Source organism: Ischnura elegans, chromosome 5 (assembly GCF_921293095.1).
Source record: "Ischnura elegans chromosome 5, ioIscEleg1.1, whole genome shotgun sequence".
NCBI classification, from domain to species: domain Eukaryota; kingdom Metazoa; phylum Arthropoda; class Insecta; order Odonata; family Coenagrionidae; genus Ischnura; species Ischnura elegans.
Genome location: NC_060250.1, coordinates 61,699,880 through 61,718,648, shown reverse-complemented (window position 1 = coordinate 61,718,648; position 18,769 = coordinate 61,699,880). Strand labels below are relative to the sequence as shown.

The window sequence follows — 18,769 nt, the reverse complement described above, 5'->3', positions numbered from 1 at the left end:
ACAAAGCAGAAAATTGAGAGGTTGATTGATCAAATTTGAGTAAAGGAAAATGATTCCTATCGATTATTCTATGAATAAAAATTTCAAGATAATCGCGTAAGTTCTGAACAAATAATTTGTCGCTGAAAATGACAGGTACTACGTATTGCTTGTAAATAATTTATTGAAATAAATACTTTCCGTGAAAATTCCACGATAATAAAATTTATTACGACCTAATTTATTTCAATGTTGCCACATCATATTTAAGGCGAGTAACGTTGGAACTTCGGTCGTAATAAGTTTTATAATCGTGGTTCGAATCGCTCATAATTATAACCGACTCAGGTTCCAACGTTACTACACCTTAAAGATGATGTGGTAACTTTGAAACCTAGGTCGTAATAAATTTTATAATCGCGAAAATTGCTAGTATTTATTTCACAGAGGAAAAATTCCACTCCATTACGCTTGAATCTCCGGATTTTACTTGCAAATGACTATTACTATTTTTTCTACGCTATAATGACTACGCAATCATCTGGAATTATCAGCTTATACGGATCGACTCTAAAATATAACTATGGTTTGCCGGGAATTTAAGTCTGAGAAATTGCCACCAACTGTATACCACTCATTATTTTACCATAAACAATATGCAAATGCGAGCAATAAAATTCATGCAGTTAAGAGGAAATGGATTGAAAAGGAATTAATAAAATGTTTGTGTCATTACAGATACAACAATGGCGTCATTTGGAAGGATAGCAGTGATCTTTGCAGTGTGCATGTCCTTTTCTGCAGCTGAGGTAAGCATATTTCACCATCAAAGGTAGTACATAACACGTAGGTGCTTCCAATCCTACGTTTTCTTGTGCGATTCGACATTGTTTAACTTGGGAAAGGTCGCGCGGGGTATTAATGATACCCAGGGGCGGATCCTGGATTTCTTTCTGGGGGGGCACAAGCAAGGCCGTATCCAGGATTTTGTTCTGGGGGGCACAAGGATACCTCGTAATACAAAATGAACGCAATGAAAATGGGACCGTATTAAAAATCTTGCATATTTTTTAAGGGTCTGGGGTGGGGGGGGGGGGGTGCACGTGCTCCCGTGTCCACCCCCTAGATCCGACTACATGTGGGTACATCGTGGTATCTACAGTGTTGTTAGCTCTTATACCCTCAAGTCTCATACATTTTGACAAAATACTGCCAGTATCCCACAAAATTTTCATTCCGCTTCGGGATCGGAACGAGTTAGTGTCCTGGGGTGTCACCGAGACCCAATTCGCCCTTCCACGTTCCTCTTCCGAGCCATAGGACTTCCCATGAGCTTTTTCCTTTCATGAGAGCTAATTATTTTTTCTCTCTTTTAGCACGTAGAACATTACAGTCAGCATGTTTAATAAGATATTCACGCCTTGAAACCAGTGGCGTAGCCAGGAATTTTGTTCGGGGGTCCAGAATCAGGGGGGAGAATTTTTGAAAAACAGGGTTCTAAGAAATGGGTTTACACTAGTTTTAACACTTTTCATAATCGAAAAAACTTCATTTATTAAAGAAATATTTTGTAAATTCATGAGTTTTCAATATTTTTCTTTTATGAAGAAAATGACGGTATTTTTATATTTCGGGGGGGTCTGGACCCCCCGGAAACCTCTCTCCTGGCTACGCCACTGCTTGAAACCCAAAGTAGTGAAATTAACATCTAATATGTTGCCGTCAAATAACGTACAGAGAAAACTTCAGTGGAATACATTGCTCCCATTATCAATTTTATGGTAATAGTGTAAAAATAAATATTTAGTATCAATCTAATTCGGTGGACCTTTCTATTGAAGAACACATCATAACTGTATCATTCCAAGTAAAGGGATAAAAATATTTTCATCGGGATGTCGATGACACCCCACGCGCCTTCTTACGTTACGATTCGCCGCGCGCCCTCTCCCGGGTTAAACGCGAGAGGCTAAACATTCCTAAGCTCGCGAATCACTGATGTAAAATTAATGTGATCACGATGCATCAAATGAGTAAATTGCAGATCTTTGCAGAGTAGTGCTCTGGGAAAGTTAACGGGCTTAACCAACTTCGACCTATTACACCTTTACGCAAAAGAATACTAGTGGATCTCATATTTATTTATTCTTCATTTAGTTTTAAAATATCAACGATTTTTTTTAGAATTTCAAAATGTATAAAATGATAAATGAAGAAATTACTTGATGAGAATGGCTTGTCCTAAATACGTATTTATAATAATTATTTTTTGGAGGGATAACTTCCCAGAACATACGTGTTTGCTTAGCTGCAAATATCGCAACATTCTTTTTCGCTATTAATCCACGTAGCAAAGTATCGTGTGTTTTATACAAGTGGCGTAACTAGGAATATGCTGAAGGGGTCTGGCAATAGGGGTTTCGGGAAATTGTTTGAAAAATTACATGCCTGGAAATGCATTTTACATTATTTTGGAACTTTTTTATTGGTATTTAACTTTAAGCAGATACAGTTATTATACGTCAAAACTTGACAAGAGTTTTAAATATATTTTTATTTCTCTGAGGCTTTGGAGGAGATCTATGCCCTCATTACCCCCCATAGTTACGCCACTGTATATAACCATAAAAAATAGCAATTTAAAAAAGAATAAACAGCAAGGAGAAGACATTTACTTCAGTCTCTCCCTCACTCGCTCTGCACTATTCAACTCCTCTACGACAAAAAAACGCCTTCGCTTCCAATGCTCATCAAGCTCGCCCCTCGACTTTCTTGCTCCTTCCACCGACATTGGTGACTTCTCTCTAAGAAAAAAATCCTCAACACCATTCCTCGCCGTAGTTCTCCGTGGAGGATGCAATGCTTGTCCCTCGGCGATTGACCCCTCGGTGCCAATACGCGTCCAACCCCTCCCAGTCACCGCTGCTACTCCCCCTCCAAACCAGACACCATGCATCCACAAAGCCGTCTTTTCCAGTCTCTGGGCATGTCCACGCCTTACGCATCCCTCTTGTTCTTTCCCACATTTGCTTCGGTGCTCTCAAAAGTTGGAAGAAAGGGCAACAGCAAGTACTACAAAGAGGACACCGAAATCTTTTGCGCAGTGAATGTGAAGAAGAACTCGTGAGTACAAACACGGGAATATCTACACATATATGTAATTATTTACTCGATACATTTTTTTTAAATACGCAGAAGTTACAAATATAATATGGTATAACATTTTGACCCTTACCCTTTCCAACGAAATTATTAAAAACTCAATATTATTTAGGGTCATTCAAGGTTTTAGCCAGAAAAAAATTGGGAATGCAATAATTATCGTATACAATAAACATATCGGGCGTATTTGAAACCCTTAGCGTAAGTACTAATCACAAGCAGGTGAAAGTAATGCAGTTTAGTGCAGAAAGGTTGCTCGGATTTTATCACCGGTTAATTAGCTCCATGTCTCCGGATCTAAAGGATCATTCAGGTCTAGTCGCTCTGCGAAACGACGGGAGACATAGAGCGGTGTAAAACCCGAGAAACCTTTCTGCACTTGACAGGCCAGGAGAATCTAAGACCTCACATAATAGTTTTGTAACGCATCGCGAGCAAGGAATGAGTGGCTTATTGTTAGCGTTAAAGGAGAAGGTCCCAAACTTGAGTAGGTTATAATCATTTGCGCAGCGCATATGAGAAGAACGGATACTGTGGTATGGATATCAGGAAAAAAAGCTTTAACAAAGGAGACGTTTATGAAAAAAAGAGGCGATGAGTGGATCATACTTCCATGAGAAGACTTCGAAATGTAATATATGCGGAAGAGGTAGAAGATCTGGATGGCGCGAGTGCTAATCGGGTATGGCATGCTGAAAACAGTTTGAGACGGAATAATGTGAGGAAGGCTGGTAAGGGGATCTAAGAGAAAAGAACTACGGGTATAATGAAAGCAAATAGTCCTTATTGCGATTTGAGACGTTCACATTTTTTTCTTTTATTGAGGGTTTTGATAGAGTACAAAAAAGTAAAGAGATCCGTATTTTTTCCGTTTTTCGATCCTTGCCTACTACTCGAAATATTCGCGGCGTAAAATCGACGGCGTACCCCTTTTACAATGAAGTTGATGACGTCACGAGCTCCTGGAGAGTGTTTCACCTCTTCTTCTCGGTATTTAGACCTGTTTACACGATAAATTGACTCGTACGAGTCTGTATGGATTAATGATTTTTGTGGACCGAAACGGAACATGTACGAATGTATGAACCAAATTAGAACAGGTTCTATTTTCTGTGCATGTATTCGCACAAGTTGGGTGGTTACACAGCGCATTTTGGAGTTAATTCTCGCATTCATTTATTTAGACACTAACCCGTACGTGTTAATGCACCATGTAAACAGGCCTTAATCAATGGACCTCGCATGGTTATTTGTTGTGTGCCCTTTCTTGAGCGATTCCACCACTCAACCATAGGATCTTTTCAAGCGAGAAAATGAACAAAACCTCTAATGACACTTTTTCCACTGCACTACTACATATATCAGTTAGAATAGATGGTCAAACTTCGCTCTGGTGTCGTCCTATATGCGTATTTCCTTAAGAATTGCTAAAACTAACGCTGGGATTCTGACCACTCTTTCCTCTCTACACTTCCCTCAAGCGCAATTAAATAGGGTAGTTTCCTTCATCAAAGAAAACAAAAGGCATTGATTGCGATTCGTTACCCACCACTAGTGTATTCATAATATACAAATGATTTCGTTTTAGAAATACCGGTTTAGACGAAAGGCAATGGTCCATTTTTATCCTTATTTGAAAAGGGCCAGATTGGCGCCCATGCGATGCCACTCCACGTGACGTCACAGGGACCTAGTTACTATACGAGAGGATAGGAGTTATACATCGTCTGAGGTTACCATTGCATGCATGAGGCGCAGAGCTCAGGGAAACATGTCTTAATAATTACTCATTAAAACTGGCTAAGGTCGGAAAGTTTTCTTCATTTGATAAGGTATTAATAATCCTTATTCAAGCCAAGCGCTACCAGCCAGCAGGGTACTCAGCTACCCGCTAGCAGCCTGCGTCGTATCAGCGCTAAGCCTCGCCTCAAGGTCACCTCACAGGGCGGCAGCGGGAACCAGAAATACGTCACACGGAGAGATTTCCCGGCAATCATACTTACGCCTCGCGTTTTCGCGCGCTTGAAAATTTTCACTTTTCAGTTAATCGCGAAAAATAGATATCGTCATTTAAAAATCTAAAAGCGTGAAATACGTACTCCGTGAGTAAAAATCTTTCGATTTAGGCAATAAAAAAATAATAGGAAACCACCCTATTCTAGTTATCAGTCACCACCAAATACTCTATTTTTATTGTAGTATAAAGTACCAGTGGTGTAACTATGGGGGGAGAGGATAGATCCCCCCCAAAAAGCCTCAGAGAAATAAAAAACCATTAAACCTATTGTCAAGTTTTGACATTTAATAACTGCATCAGCTTCAAGTTAAATGATGTCAAATATATTTCCAGGCATGTCTTTTTTTAAATTTGCCGTTGACCCCTCCCCCTACCCGCCTATCGTCGCCACCCCAAGCCATCCATCCCCCCAAAAGTATATTCCTAGTTATGCCAATGTAAAGTACTATGGGGTACCACAGCACTCATTGAGGCCGCGCAGTAGTTGAAAGCAACTACTACATAGCAACCGCCAGCTTACTTTAGGAAATGGAACGAGTAAGCAAATTATGTATTTATAAATAAATTTTATTAAAATCGTAATACCACCCCCTATTTGAATCTAAGAGCGTCAAAATTTCCAATCCAAGTAAAAATATGAAAATTAATGTAATCGTCGAAGTCAGTGCATTAGGCACATCAGACCCATTACGTGATATAAAATTTTTCCATTTCGGTGCCATGCGCTGTAGCCTAATCGTTCAAGTGTGTTCACTCGAAATAGCGATACCAGCTCTTCCATTTTTTGTACAAATTTACCCAATGCTGGCAGCAGCCAATGTAAATGTCAATAATAAGACAAAAGAGAAGAAATACTAGAGAGGGATATATCTAATAGTGATTAGTTCCGTGCCACAAATAAGCCGGTTTCTGCAGCGGCATTTGACTCGGAAATCACGCACGTAGAGGAAAATATCCATGGGGAAATTTTAAACGTGACAATGGCATAGATATTGCTTCCACCTTCTGGCGCCCCACCTTGGCACTGTACGTGACCTGACTTGTCCTTTAAGAGGAAAAGAGGATTATGAGCGCAGCTAAAAGAGTCCGTCTATTGTTTCTTGGGCCCATTCGTTACGGACGATTGTCATTTTTTGCCGCCCCGCGAGGGCGTTGCTCAAGTGCAAGAGGAAGGTAATCGCGCCAGCGTCTGAGAAGAAAACAACAGTAATTAGGATACCGCAAAAAATGGTGGAGTTCTGGCTTCAACACAACCCTCCAATAATTTGCGCTATAAGTCTTAACCGTTAACTACTCGGACCAAAAAAAAATATTCCTCAACCTTTTCGAGTGTTTCCTCTTTATGACACCCAAAATGAAAGCTGTTGTTACATACACCCATGTCTCGTATAGCGCAATTTCGATTAGCGCAATTTCGATATAGCGCAAATTCGTTCCTCGGGGAAACATTGCAACGCAGTGTAGCCTAATCAAAAATCTTAAACGCTCTCGTGATAAAACGTGAACTTGCGCTAAGTATACACGAAATTTCTATCATTTTACGCATATTCATATTATTGCTTGCCTCAAATCTTCTTTTTTGTTTATATATTATTCGAAATCCATTGCTGTGCAATGGCCAAAAGTATTACTCGTCATTGGGTCAAGATAGCCGGCCTACCGAAGTAATTTATCTCGTCTCCTTCACAGAATAATAATAAATAATTTAGATCGTTAATTAAGCGTGGGGCTAGTAGAAATGAGTTTTTTTCAGCAATACGGTTTGAGACGTATTTTTGCCGTCATAGGTAATCGGGCGATTGACTTCCAGGTAGAGAGTCTACGCTAAAGCCTTCAAGGTCATCGGTATTCACGGGGGAGAAATGGAGCGGTGACCGAGTGGCGCATGAATAGCATCAACACATAAAAGGTTCCGCTATAGAGTCTCAAACACAATGGCTTCGTTCCCTCCCCGCAGTCGTATGCCTTCTACGTCTCAGGAATACAGTTCAGCAGTGGAAGGTGATATAGATAGAGCCATACAGAGTAAAAACCAAAGAGAATATGACCAAAAAAATAGGAATGCGTGTAGAAAATCAAGAATTTATCAAGAAAAACTATAAACCTAGAAGAGGAATTGAAAGAGGTCGATTGCTTTGAAAATGGAGAACGTCAAAGCGATATTGCTCGGAAGTTTAAACGCACGATGCCTTATTCTGAATAAAGACGAAGTTAAAACATCAGTGACCTCAGCCGCACCAACTTCAGCCAAGCGGTCTACACGTATGGAAAGTTCATAGTGAATCAGTACATAAAGACGAGAGTGGTAATCGCTCCGAGACATTTAGTGAAAGCTCCGGTTGGTTCCAGAATTTAAACGGCAAGCAGGTATTTTCAGTGCGGCGATATCAGGTGAATCTGCAAGTGTTGATAGCGCAGTCACCGCAACATTTTCTGATGAACTCCAAGCTGTGATTGAAAGTGGCTCCTTTCCCGCTCAACCAGTTTTTAGTGTTGACGAGACGATATTGTTTTGGAAAAGAATGCAATCTCGTTCATTCATTTTCAGGGAAGGAAAACCTGGGTCAGGTTTCAAGGCATTTAAAGACCGTTTCACGTAGCTGCTATAATGACTCGGAGGACTTCAAATTAAAATGATTTATCATTCTTTAACTCCGCTAGCTATGAAATGGCATTCAAAGTAGCATTTTCCTGTCATTTCGATGAGCGACAAAAGGGCCTGGGTGACATAATAGTTGTTTTTAGACAAGTTTGAATAATCGTCAACTGCCGGCAACGCATTACGATCCCCTGAGATAGCAGATGTTAGCCCACCCGCACGACAGGAGGGAATTTAAAAAGCACGTAAGAATTTTTTTTAACGTGAATAAAAGTCTTCAAATGCGTGCATACTATCTTTAAAGATGTTTTAAACTATAAACATTTATATAAATAATGTTTTCTAAGGCTATTTATGGGAATATATATGTTTTAGAGGAAATTCAATACCCAAGACCTATGCTACCAGGAACGCATCCCTATCTTCCCAATGTTAAAACGCTCTTGTATAACGCAAATTCGTATAGCGCAAAGACCCCAAGGAACGCATCCCTTGCGCTATACGAGACATGGGTGTATTCTTTCATCCAAGGAAATACCTTTGCATTAGGTACAAAAAAGGAAAAACTTTGAAAATCTTCTTCATGCCACCAATAATGCAGGAAACTTAGCGGTTTGAATGGATTATGATTTTAATGATTAGAATCCTATTTACAATTCGTGGTGGCGTGCAGCCAAATGCTAAGTCCACCGGACGCTTGTAGAAATATAGCGAGTTAAATAGTGGTTATTATTATTAAAGTCGGCTCAGTATACTATACAATAGTCAAGCTGCTACGTTTTAATGACCGCAGGTGCTGAAAAATTGAAATCCCCTTTTGGTTTTATCAGTCGTAAAATGGCAAGCAATCGATTGAATGGGCCCATTTTTTACGAATTTTAATGTCTAATAAAGCTTCCCATTACACATAACCAACAAAAGCATTTGGTTCGCGGTGAGAGTAGTGCGTCCATTGTAACCGGAGCAGTGGCGTAACTAGGAATATGCTTTGGGCGGGGATGAGGGGCCTAGGGGGCGACTCCCCCCTCGCCAAGAAATCAGGGTCCGAGAAAATTAAAAAAAATGACATGCTTGGATATGAATTTTACATCATTTTGGTATGTATAATTGAACTTCAAGTAGATGCAGTTATTATAATTCAAAACTAGGCAATAGTTTCATAATAGTTTTTTTCTCTGAAGCTTTGGGGGGAATCTATCCCCCGAAAACCCCCCCATAGTTACGCCACTGAAGCGGAAGATGCCCAAACATGCCACAAAATAGCCTATGGCACGTACGAAAATTCAAAGAGTAAGATGATTGCTAACACATACAATAGTAAAGGCTAAGGATACTAAGATGGAATGAAGTAACATTCTTACACAGGTGCTGACAACATAAGACTCAGTAAAGCCTGAAGTTATTTGTTATAACATAAGACTCAGTTTTGGAAACTTGTAAAATGACAAATGATCCAATGTCTCATGAATTTCAATGCATAATGACTCCTTTCTCTTCCCCATGTGCAGCAAATCCGTGCGATTGTGGCACTCCATGGGTCCGTAGTGAGTGGGAATGTTACGTTCACCCAGGATGAGTATGGTGGACCAGTGACACTCACAGGTGTGATCATGGGTCTCTCACCCGGAAACCATGGCATGCACGTGCACGAAAAGGGAGACCTGAGTGGTGGCTGTGCCTCTTCCGGCGGACACTTCAACCCAGAAATGGTAAATGGAAAACCTCCAATTTCACTCAGTAATTTAAGAAACCCAGTGGTGCATCCAGGAGGGCCTGGGGAAATCCCATCTTCCCCTCAAATTAAGAAAAAAAAGTTTTCTGCTGCAGCATATAATTAGAGACTTATAATATAGCAATAAAGTAGTGCTTTTGTTACTGGAATAACATTAAAATTTGTGTTCTGTAATGCTATAGCATTGATTTGCAAAAGCAATACATAAAATTCAGGTTTTCTCCTTCTGTAGTGATCAAAACATCATTGATTCCATTGGAAACTCCTAAGGATTGTTATCTGGAACACTTCAAATTTGAATATGATGAAAACATAGTATTTAGAGAACTCAATCACAAAATAGATAACTTATATCCTTTATTTTTAATTCATCAATGAATTGTCACTGACTCGTATACCTAAAAATAAATTAATACCTTATCTTAATTTTCATGGGCAATTTTTTTAGCTCATTACCTTCTGCAAGCTAATTCTTAATAAAATTGAGTAAAATTTCAGTCTCTACGTGGCACTTAAGGAAGCACACTTTGGCTGGTGCACAGCAACTGAAAACAACTTTTTCTAAAAAACATCTTCAACCTACAGGAAAACCATCCACAAAACCAAGGAATGTAATTAACACAAAAAAATTGCCAGTGGAATTCCAATTTGAGAACGAAGCATCATCGAATGACTATTAAGGGCAACCGATGAATGAATTTTAAAATCTGTCATTGCATCTTATTAGGTTCATCATGGTGCTCCATCTGCAGCAGTTAGGCATGTGGGTGACTTGGGCAACATCAGGGCTACGAGCCAGGGAACTGCAACCATTACGGCAGTTGACTCAGTCATCAGCCTTATCCCAACCTCCCCTCACAGCATTGTGGGAAGGACCCTTGTGATTCACGCTGGAGAGGATGACTACGGCTTGGGAGGATACTCTGATTCCCTGACAACTGGACATGCTGGTGCTAGGGTTGCCTGTGGCATCATTGGAATTATGTAAATCTCATGTTTATATCTGATGTTCTTCATATGTTTTTCCACCATTCTTCCATCTCTCACCTGCAGCCTCATGTGCTTTCACTTTCATTAACAGTCAATGCTTTGGTGGTGTACTTACTACTTCTATGTGCTTCAACAGTCTCTAATATATATGTCATCCACTGTAACTAAATGAGGACTTTTTATCTTTCCTGATCTGTTGCGTAGAAACTCATTTTCCAACATTTATTCTAAGCATAAAATTGTTATTATTTTCTTATGCTTTAAATTAAGACTATTTGCTTTGTATTGCTTGTAATTATGGATTTGTAAATCACTAAGCCCTTCATATTCTGAAATGGTTAACAACCATTTCAATCTATAAAATTAATTAGGACACAAGGGTACCTATAGGAGCCTTAAACATGAAAATTTTATTCAACAGCTGTGCTGATCAAACAAAACAACAGTTTGCTAAAGAAAGACATTGTTGTTGTATAGGGAAATATCATTATATTATAATTTTTGTACAATGAATTTATAGGACTTTTTTTAAACCCAACTACTTATATGCGAGTAATTCCAGGAACTTATAAAACTATGCATTTTACCATACTCCTCTTTCAAAAGCCATAATCAAAAGCTAAATGATTTCAGCCCTTTACCATCAGTAACCAGCCCAGAAGTGAGCATGGTTATTCGTAGCTGAATGAGAATGATAAGAATGAAAGTGTGGTTACATGAGTATGAGTCTTAACCATGATCAGTACAGCAAATCATACTGTAGAAAGAATAACTATCAAATTGCCAATGAAAGGTCAATTCTCCGCACCAATCATTCTTTCCTAATGTTGCTACTGAAAGCATATGAAATACACAATAATCCCTCGCAAAAATTAAAATCAATAGAGATAGAAAAAGGAATTGTAACTTTAAAATTATATGTCTGCCAAAGCCACAACCCAATCTTCCAATTTGGTAGCCTTGAATGTCTCTTCCTTTCAATATTCCCAATGCAAAAATATTGTACTGGTTACTTCAGGTAAGGGGGTTACATTTTCGCAGAAAATATGTTTCCAACTTCACAATGGCTGGAAAATGGTTCATTATAGCTTCAGAAAAATGATCTCTCCTCCAACATTTCTGCCTCCTCTGCAAAAGTAATTCTTCCCTGAATACATCATAATGGTGAAGTTAAAATAGAAAATCCACAAAAGCAATTAAATACAAACACTAGATAATAAAAAAATTAACTATAAATTATCTATGCATGCAGATATATGTAATAGTAATATATATATAGAATTGGATGTGCATTTAGATTACTCTATAATAATTGGCATGCTTGCATATCAGCATGTCCTTAGAGTAAAATATAATGCATATTTAGCCTGAACTAGTATGTGATTATTTTGATATTAAATATTAATTTTCCTTTACGAGTCTCTATTTCAATATCTGTAGCATACCAACAGACTTATCTATCTCTGTTTCACATTGGACCATATTGTAGCCTTTTGATAAATTCAGTGATCCAAATGTGTGGTTGATTTTTAGAATAAAATAAAAATGCCCCTGTTTACTTGAAACAGACATAATAAATTGTATTACATAGTAGATATCATTATATGCTCAATTATACTATTGATCCACACACATAATCCGTATATATATTTGGATCCAAAAATGTTGGGAACACATTTCTATTTTGGAGCAAGAAATATCTATATTTGCAATACTTTGACTACAACTGTCAATTTTTCCTACTTCAACATAAAGAAGGCATAAATTCAAAATTATGGATCCCCCTTTGAAAGATACATACATGAAATTAGGTGGTCTTATGAAGTAAAGCTAGGGTTTTTATATAATGTTATGCTCAACAGGAAATATTGAGACCATTCATGAATATACATGATTTACTAACATGTACTCTCATGGATAAAAAACTTCAACTACCCTCTTGTTTCATTCACTGGACATGAAAAAGTATGGTGGGTAAACTTTTCTCGGGATTCCCACCGGGTTTATTCGCCTGGAAAGCATTAAATCATATTTCATAAAAAGTATTGTAAACAATTTCAATTTGTGGTCCTAATTATTGGGAGCAGGGGCGGATGAGGGTCATTGTTTTTCAAGGTGGGGGGAGTGCGGTTCATCACTTTCTTCCGTGCATTGGCGGTATGCAATGCCTTTCAGCGAGCAACATGTGTCTGAGGACTTATATTCATAGACATAGTGGCGTTTAGACATTCATAAATTATTTTTAAACTGTTTATTTTAAGCTATGCTGGAATAATTATTTTTTAAAATGGTTTTTAAAAACTATTATTGGAGTGCCACCTTAAAGATTGTCATCTTTTCAATTTTTCCAGAAATAAAGAGGGGCCAGCCACCCTCCCCTCACCTTACTTTTATCCGCAACCACAAGGAATAGTGCATTGGTACCACTGGTAGTTATACAGATGAGAAACACCTTGAAGCTGCCCTAAAGAGAATGAACACTGAACACATCTGTTTTCATGCATGAATGGTTTCTGTGGCTATTACGGAATACTTCCTCTACACCCAACTATACAAATAACATCAAATATCACTTAAGGGAAAGATATTATCATTGATATTATTTATTGCAAAGCCATATTGAACATTTTGTAAACGTGTGCCAGAAGCATGGCTTATTTTATGAGTAACTCGAGCAGAAAAGACAAAATATTTATCACTGGCAGATAGTTTGACAGAAATATTTTTAGATATGTTTACCTGAAAATGTTTATTTTGCTAACTACAGCTTTTTTACTAATAAACTTCTTAAAAATTGTGTCTGTGTATGCAACACCTTTCCTGCATGATAGGAATTATGCGATGGCTTGTGCTCATTTGAAGCTTTGAATTTGCACCCATCACTTCACCTTTGTATTCATGCACCATCATGTGATATTAAACTAAGGTTATTGAATCTGATGAAACTGTAAATGAAATATATGTATTATGTACATCAATGAATGACAATACCTAATGATATTTGAGCTATGCTTATTAAATAGAATATCATGCTTCCATAAACTTTCTCTTCTTTCAATAATCAAAAATGTACTTCTAGCATTGATAAGTCACTACCAATGTATCAATTATTTCTATAACTAAGGATGGAGAAGATACTTTATGAGTTTCACAGTTATTTATATTGCCACTAGTATTATTTGTTTCACAAATAATATTTTAAGGTAATGCTGAAAGGCAAAGATACTATGGAGACTAAGGAGTGCATTTTGCACCTCAATGAATGAAATTCCTGCAACTAATTATTAAACTCATCAAAAAAAGGTAGATAATGCCAAAGGCATGATTTAGTGACCTCATGGCGAGGAAATTGTCTCCCTTTTTTACTGTCCCAAAACTTTAAGAGAGGTGATTCACATAACGTGTCATAGAGTAGAAATGAATACATAATGGCAATTACAATAGATCTTCCATTATCAGTCATAATGGAGGAAATGCTCAAACAGGTAATTGAATGAGACCAAAAATTCATTACCCTTCCATCAACTCTGAATTTTATCTTTTCAGTATCTCAACATGCATGTTAATATGACGCTTTTCATCTCAAATAACAAAGGCTGAAGGCTCCACCATGAATGACATGTATAAAGCTATGCTCATTAATTCCTAACAGAGGATGTTTAAGAAATTCAGGAAGAAATTTTTTGTATTCATATACAAGCTTATTTTGTAACTTATTGCTGCTCACTAACACTGTGCCTGAAATTTGGGAATCAAACAATGTAATTAACTATTTTTGTTCAAAACACACGGTGGCCCCTGAATGCTAAGAACTCCAGCGAGTGGATGGGAAAATGCCCATGATGGGAGAACAATGGAGAGGGAACTACGTGCTTAGTGGACTATGTCAAGCATAAACCTTGAATGAAGTCAATAATGGCAATTTCAACTAACACCCCTGGGTGACACTACCTCTCCAAAAAAGACTTCCCTACGTTCAAAACCATACGTAGGGCCCACTAACTTTTTAAGTTATTGTACTAATACTCTCTTTGCAGCTCAATTTCTTTTTTACAGACATAACATCATCTCCTAATCTTTCACGAAATGAAATTTTTAACTACGGGCATGTAAAACACTATCATGTGCACTAAGATACAATTTTTGAGGTGAAGAGGTCAAGAATTGAAAAAAATTAAATTCATCAATAATACCGGGGGGGTCTGGACCCCCCAAAATATAAAACACAAAACCTTTGCTTCATAAAAGAAAACAAAATATTGAAAAACCATGAATTTACAAAAGATATCTTCGACAAATGAAATTTTTTATCATTTAAAGTGTTAAAATTAGTTTAAAACCCTCTACATAGCACTGTTTTTAAAATATTTTCCCCTTAATTTTGGACCCCACTCCGAATGATATTCCTGGCTATGCCACTGTCACTGGTAAAAATTGATGAATTGAATTGATTATTATTTATATTTTTAGTTTTTTATGAAGTTTATCCATTATCTGCATTAATAAAAATTACATTTTCTCCAAGAGTGTCAAAAATAGGGAATTCATTGGAGAAAAGTGACCATAGAATTAAGATTATCTCAGATTCAAGCATACATCAAACTTTCTGATTACTCAAATTTACCACAACCAATCCAAACCTCATCCTTGATTGTTCTTTTGTACTTTGAATAATCACACAAAATTTCAAACTATCTCATTTTTCTTCATTATCATTGAAATATGACATACATTAAGTATGTAATTGGAGACAATTAAGCTCACATCAGTGATTGATTTCTCGCCTTCTATAAATGGTGCTATTATATTAAGATACTATCTAGCATGCAAGTATACTATGGCTTAATCAAGCCTAATTTTATTTGAAATCAGAGAAATTGTTAGACATTTATTTCAAAGACTAGGGAGAAATATACTTCTGAAACATGGCTTTACTCAGATAGACAAATCAAATTGAGAACAAATTGTGTGACTAAGTAAGTCAAACACAGTGGAAGAGCAAAAGTAGAGGGAAGAAAGTCCAGATTTGGCTTGACTAGACTACAAGTAAATTGTCCATGGGTTTCCTAGGATTTTTGAATAAGGAGAGATATTGAATATTTGAATTGCTGAAAAAAATTGGTAGACTGCTTCTCTTTTCCATACACACAGCATGTCCTGTCCAGCTGCATGCCCATGAAGCAATGCCTATACTCACATAGACATATCAATATGCTACATGAAACCATCAAACACATCTACAATGATGGTTCTGTAAATATTATTGCATCCACAATTTTACTCTCTGAAAGCAGTGGAAGATTCAGATATAAATTTGGGGGAGGGGAGCTTCTTATAGGCAAGATGCAATGCACAGTGAAGATTTCCAAGTCCTCTAGCATGACAAATGTTGAACTTTTATAATTAATGTCAAAGTTGATTCTTCACGGAAGGCCTCTACAAGGGATTTGGCATATGACCTCTTCATTTCAATTTTTAATGCTACATAATGAACAAGGCCTGATCCATAATTTTTTTCTGGGAGGGCACAAGGGCCTTACAGGCAAACAGCATTCTTATATTTGAGATAAAAAAAAAACATACAACAATTACCATGCAAAAAATTCTCTTTGTTTTAATATGAAATTAAATGATTAAGGCTCTATAAAATACAAAAAAAAATGAACGTAATGATAACCATCTTAAAAATCTCGTCTATTTTTTAAGCGTCTGGGGGGGCATGTGCCCCTACTGCCCCCCTAAATCCACCTATGCTAGTCAACTACAACAAAAATGCTTTTCTTAATTTTTCGGGCATATTTCCCCTTTTTCCACCCCTGGATTTATTGCTACTGCCTGGAATTATTCGTCAGGATCAGCAGAGCACATTTCCTCTGCCTGTGTCATCAGAGATAGCCTTAAACAGCTCATTTACCATAATTTCCCAAATTAAAAATTCTAAGACCTCCCTTTTTGGGACCCATAGGGAATATATTTTGATAGTGATAAATGATGGAATCCTTCGGTGTCTATGATAGGTGCCTATTTTAATTCTACTTTGGGCTAGTAAGGATCCAAAAGCAGTGAATATGAACATGTGACACACACAAAAAATTCCTAAAATCTTTTCTTATGAAAGTGGATAGGAGAGAAATCCTACACTACATAATGACTGTAAGACAAACCTCACTTTCTGTTCAATAACGAAGCAGTAAAACATATCTGTCTTTACAAGATTGAATACTTCCTGTCTTCAGCATAATAATGTGCAGAAAACTAATAATAATAGCATACAGTTGTACGAAGTAAATACAATCATGACTTACAAAACAATTAACCCCATAAATAGGGGAGCCATTTACTTGTGCTACATACTGATAACGTCATTCAAACGTGATAATCACCAAATTGTCTTTGTTGTCGTCATTTCAGGTCACATACAACAGGGTCTGCATCATCATTAGCAATGTCTCATTGCAGTTCTGGCCTCCTCCTAATCCTCATCCCTGCTTTCTTAAGGTTCCTTTTGAAGTGAATGACTTCATTTGGTGGTACAAAGGGAAATTTTAAAACTTTAATAACCTCAAGCTACTAATTACGGAAGGAAAAGAATGGGCTTCCAGTGAAAACCGTTGCATGACTTAACATGTAACTGATAGGTATTCATCAGTGTCCATCCACTAGAAATACATATTATTTAAATCTATCACGGGATATAGCCAAGATTATGTTCTATTATTATCAAATAATAATAACAGACATCTGCATGGACCAAAGTGAACATTAATCCTATATCAGCAAACAATAACTCATGTTTCAATTCAAATGCTGAAAATTGATTAGTGGCCATTTCCCAACACTATGAAATTTGTTTTTTTCTCTGGGTTGTATTGAAGATGTTTCATAGGTTGAATATTTAGATTATTATTTAAGGATAACAATATGATGAAAAGAAAAGTGTGATTCATCATTTTTATTTCAGTGACTTTAGTGTAAGGCATGATGAATTTTTTCTACAATCATAGACTACTCAAGCGAAAAAGTTCTTCAAATACAGCTTTAGGGCAATGATTGTGGACTTAGTACAAATTTCTGGCTTTTTTGACAATGCTATGCAAATTGCGGTGAAGGTTTTATTTTCTGATTGGTCAATTCAAAAACTATTTTGCAGAAACCATTGATTACAGCACTGCAAGGTAAATGTTTTCATGCCTGTTATTTTATATGATCTCTCTGAATGCATGTCTACCATTTCAGTGTCTCAAAATCAGTCATAAAATGAATATGTTATGCCAAGCAGGCATATAGTTCCATTTTTTCTAAGTTGTCATTTGTGCTAGTTTTTACAAGGCATAATATTTATACTCATGTCATTATTAAGATTCTGTATCATAGAATATGCAAAATATTAGAGTTTTTCTGACATTAAAAGAGTGCTTGTAGTGCTAAAGTATGCCTTACTTGTGATGGCATGACATTTATTAACACAGGTGGAAACAAAATTAGCTACATTTGTACCTAGTGGGATATCATCTTCTCAATATGTATGTTTAGTTATTATTCCACATAAAATATTTTTTAGATAATACTGAATAGCAAAAACTATCTCTAAATACGACAAAATTTGACTTAATCATTACCGGTACTGTAGAATATGAATTAATGTTTTAAATAGCCATCAGTGGTTTCATCCCTCAAGGAGGGAGAGCTGTATGAATTTTGTTTGAAACGAAATTTGTGGAACGAGTGTTAAAAAAAGTTCAATGATGTCTATTAGATGAGATTGATTAAATTCTGCTTAAAAATGTTATACATGTAATGTAAACATTATTTACTATAGAACACATAAATTATTGAATAAAATTTTTTAGTAATGAACGTAAACTTTTGGATTTTCATTTGGTTTCATTGAATGCTGATTCAAGTTTTTAGCTAGCTAGATACCACACAATTTATACCTTCCAGTTTTAACAAGTGTCCATCCAATTAATTTTTCTACTATCTTATAGAATTTAACTAAAGAGCCTTCTATTAGAAACTATTTTCTCCTACAAATGACTGCAATCTAAGTATGAACATATAACTGATTCTTGAGTATATTCTAAGCTTTAACTACTTGTAAGTAGAACGATCGTTTAAAAACCTAACTCTTCACAGAACCAAGGGCAATTTACATATGAGTAAACATAAGTCAATATCTGGCCCAATTATTCATGCTTTCTGAATGTGTGTACCTCAGGCATGTTGTAGTCCAATTTTCTTCACAATAGTTGCATTCAATTGGACAAGTACCTTATCTCCTCCTTCCAGA

General features: G+C 36.8%; 1 protein-coding gene across 2 annotated transcripts in view; it reads left to right on the top strand.

Annotated features, from left to right (window-relative positions):
- The window catches only part of LOC124158975 (superoxide dismutase [Cu-Zn]-like), a 54,870-nt gene extending 36,528 nt beyond the window's left edge, over positions 1–18,342 (top strand). Inside the window, exons 2-5 of one of the 2 annotated variants that reach the window (XM_046534424.1) lie at positions 718–788; positions 9,266–9,466; positions 10,217–10,473; positions 16,891–18,342. In XM_046534424.1, the coding sequence (XP_046390380.1) occupies positions 726–788; positions 9,266–9,466; positions 10,217–10,473; positions 16,891–16,993 (624 nt within the window). In that variant the 5' untranslated portion in view covers positions 718–725 and the 3' untranslated portion in view covers positions 16,994–18,342. Of the gene's footprint in view, positions 1–717; positions 789–9,265; positions 9,467–10,216; positions 10,474–12,830; positions 13,522–16,890 lie in introns of those variants that run through there. The other variant, XM_046534425.1, reaches the window with a different exon arrangement.
- Positions 18,343–18,769: the final 427 nt, after the last annotated feature.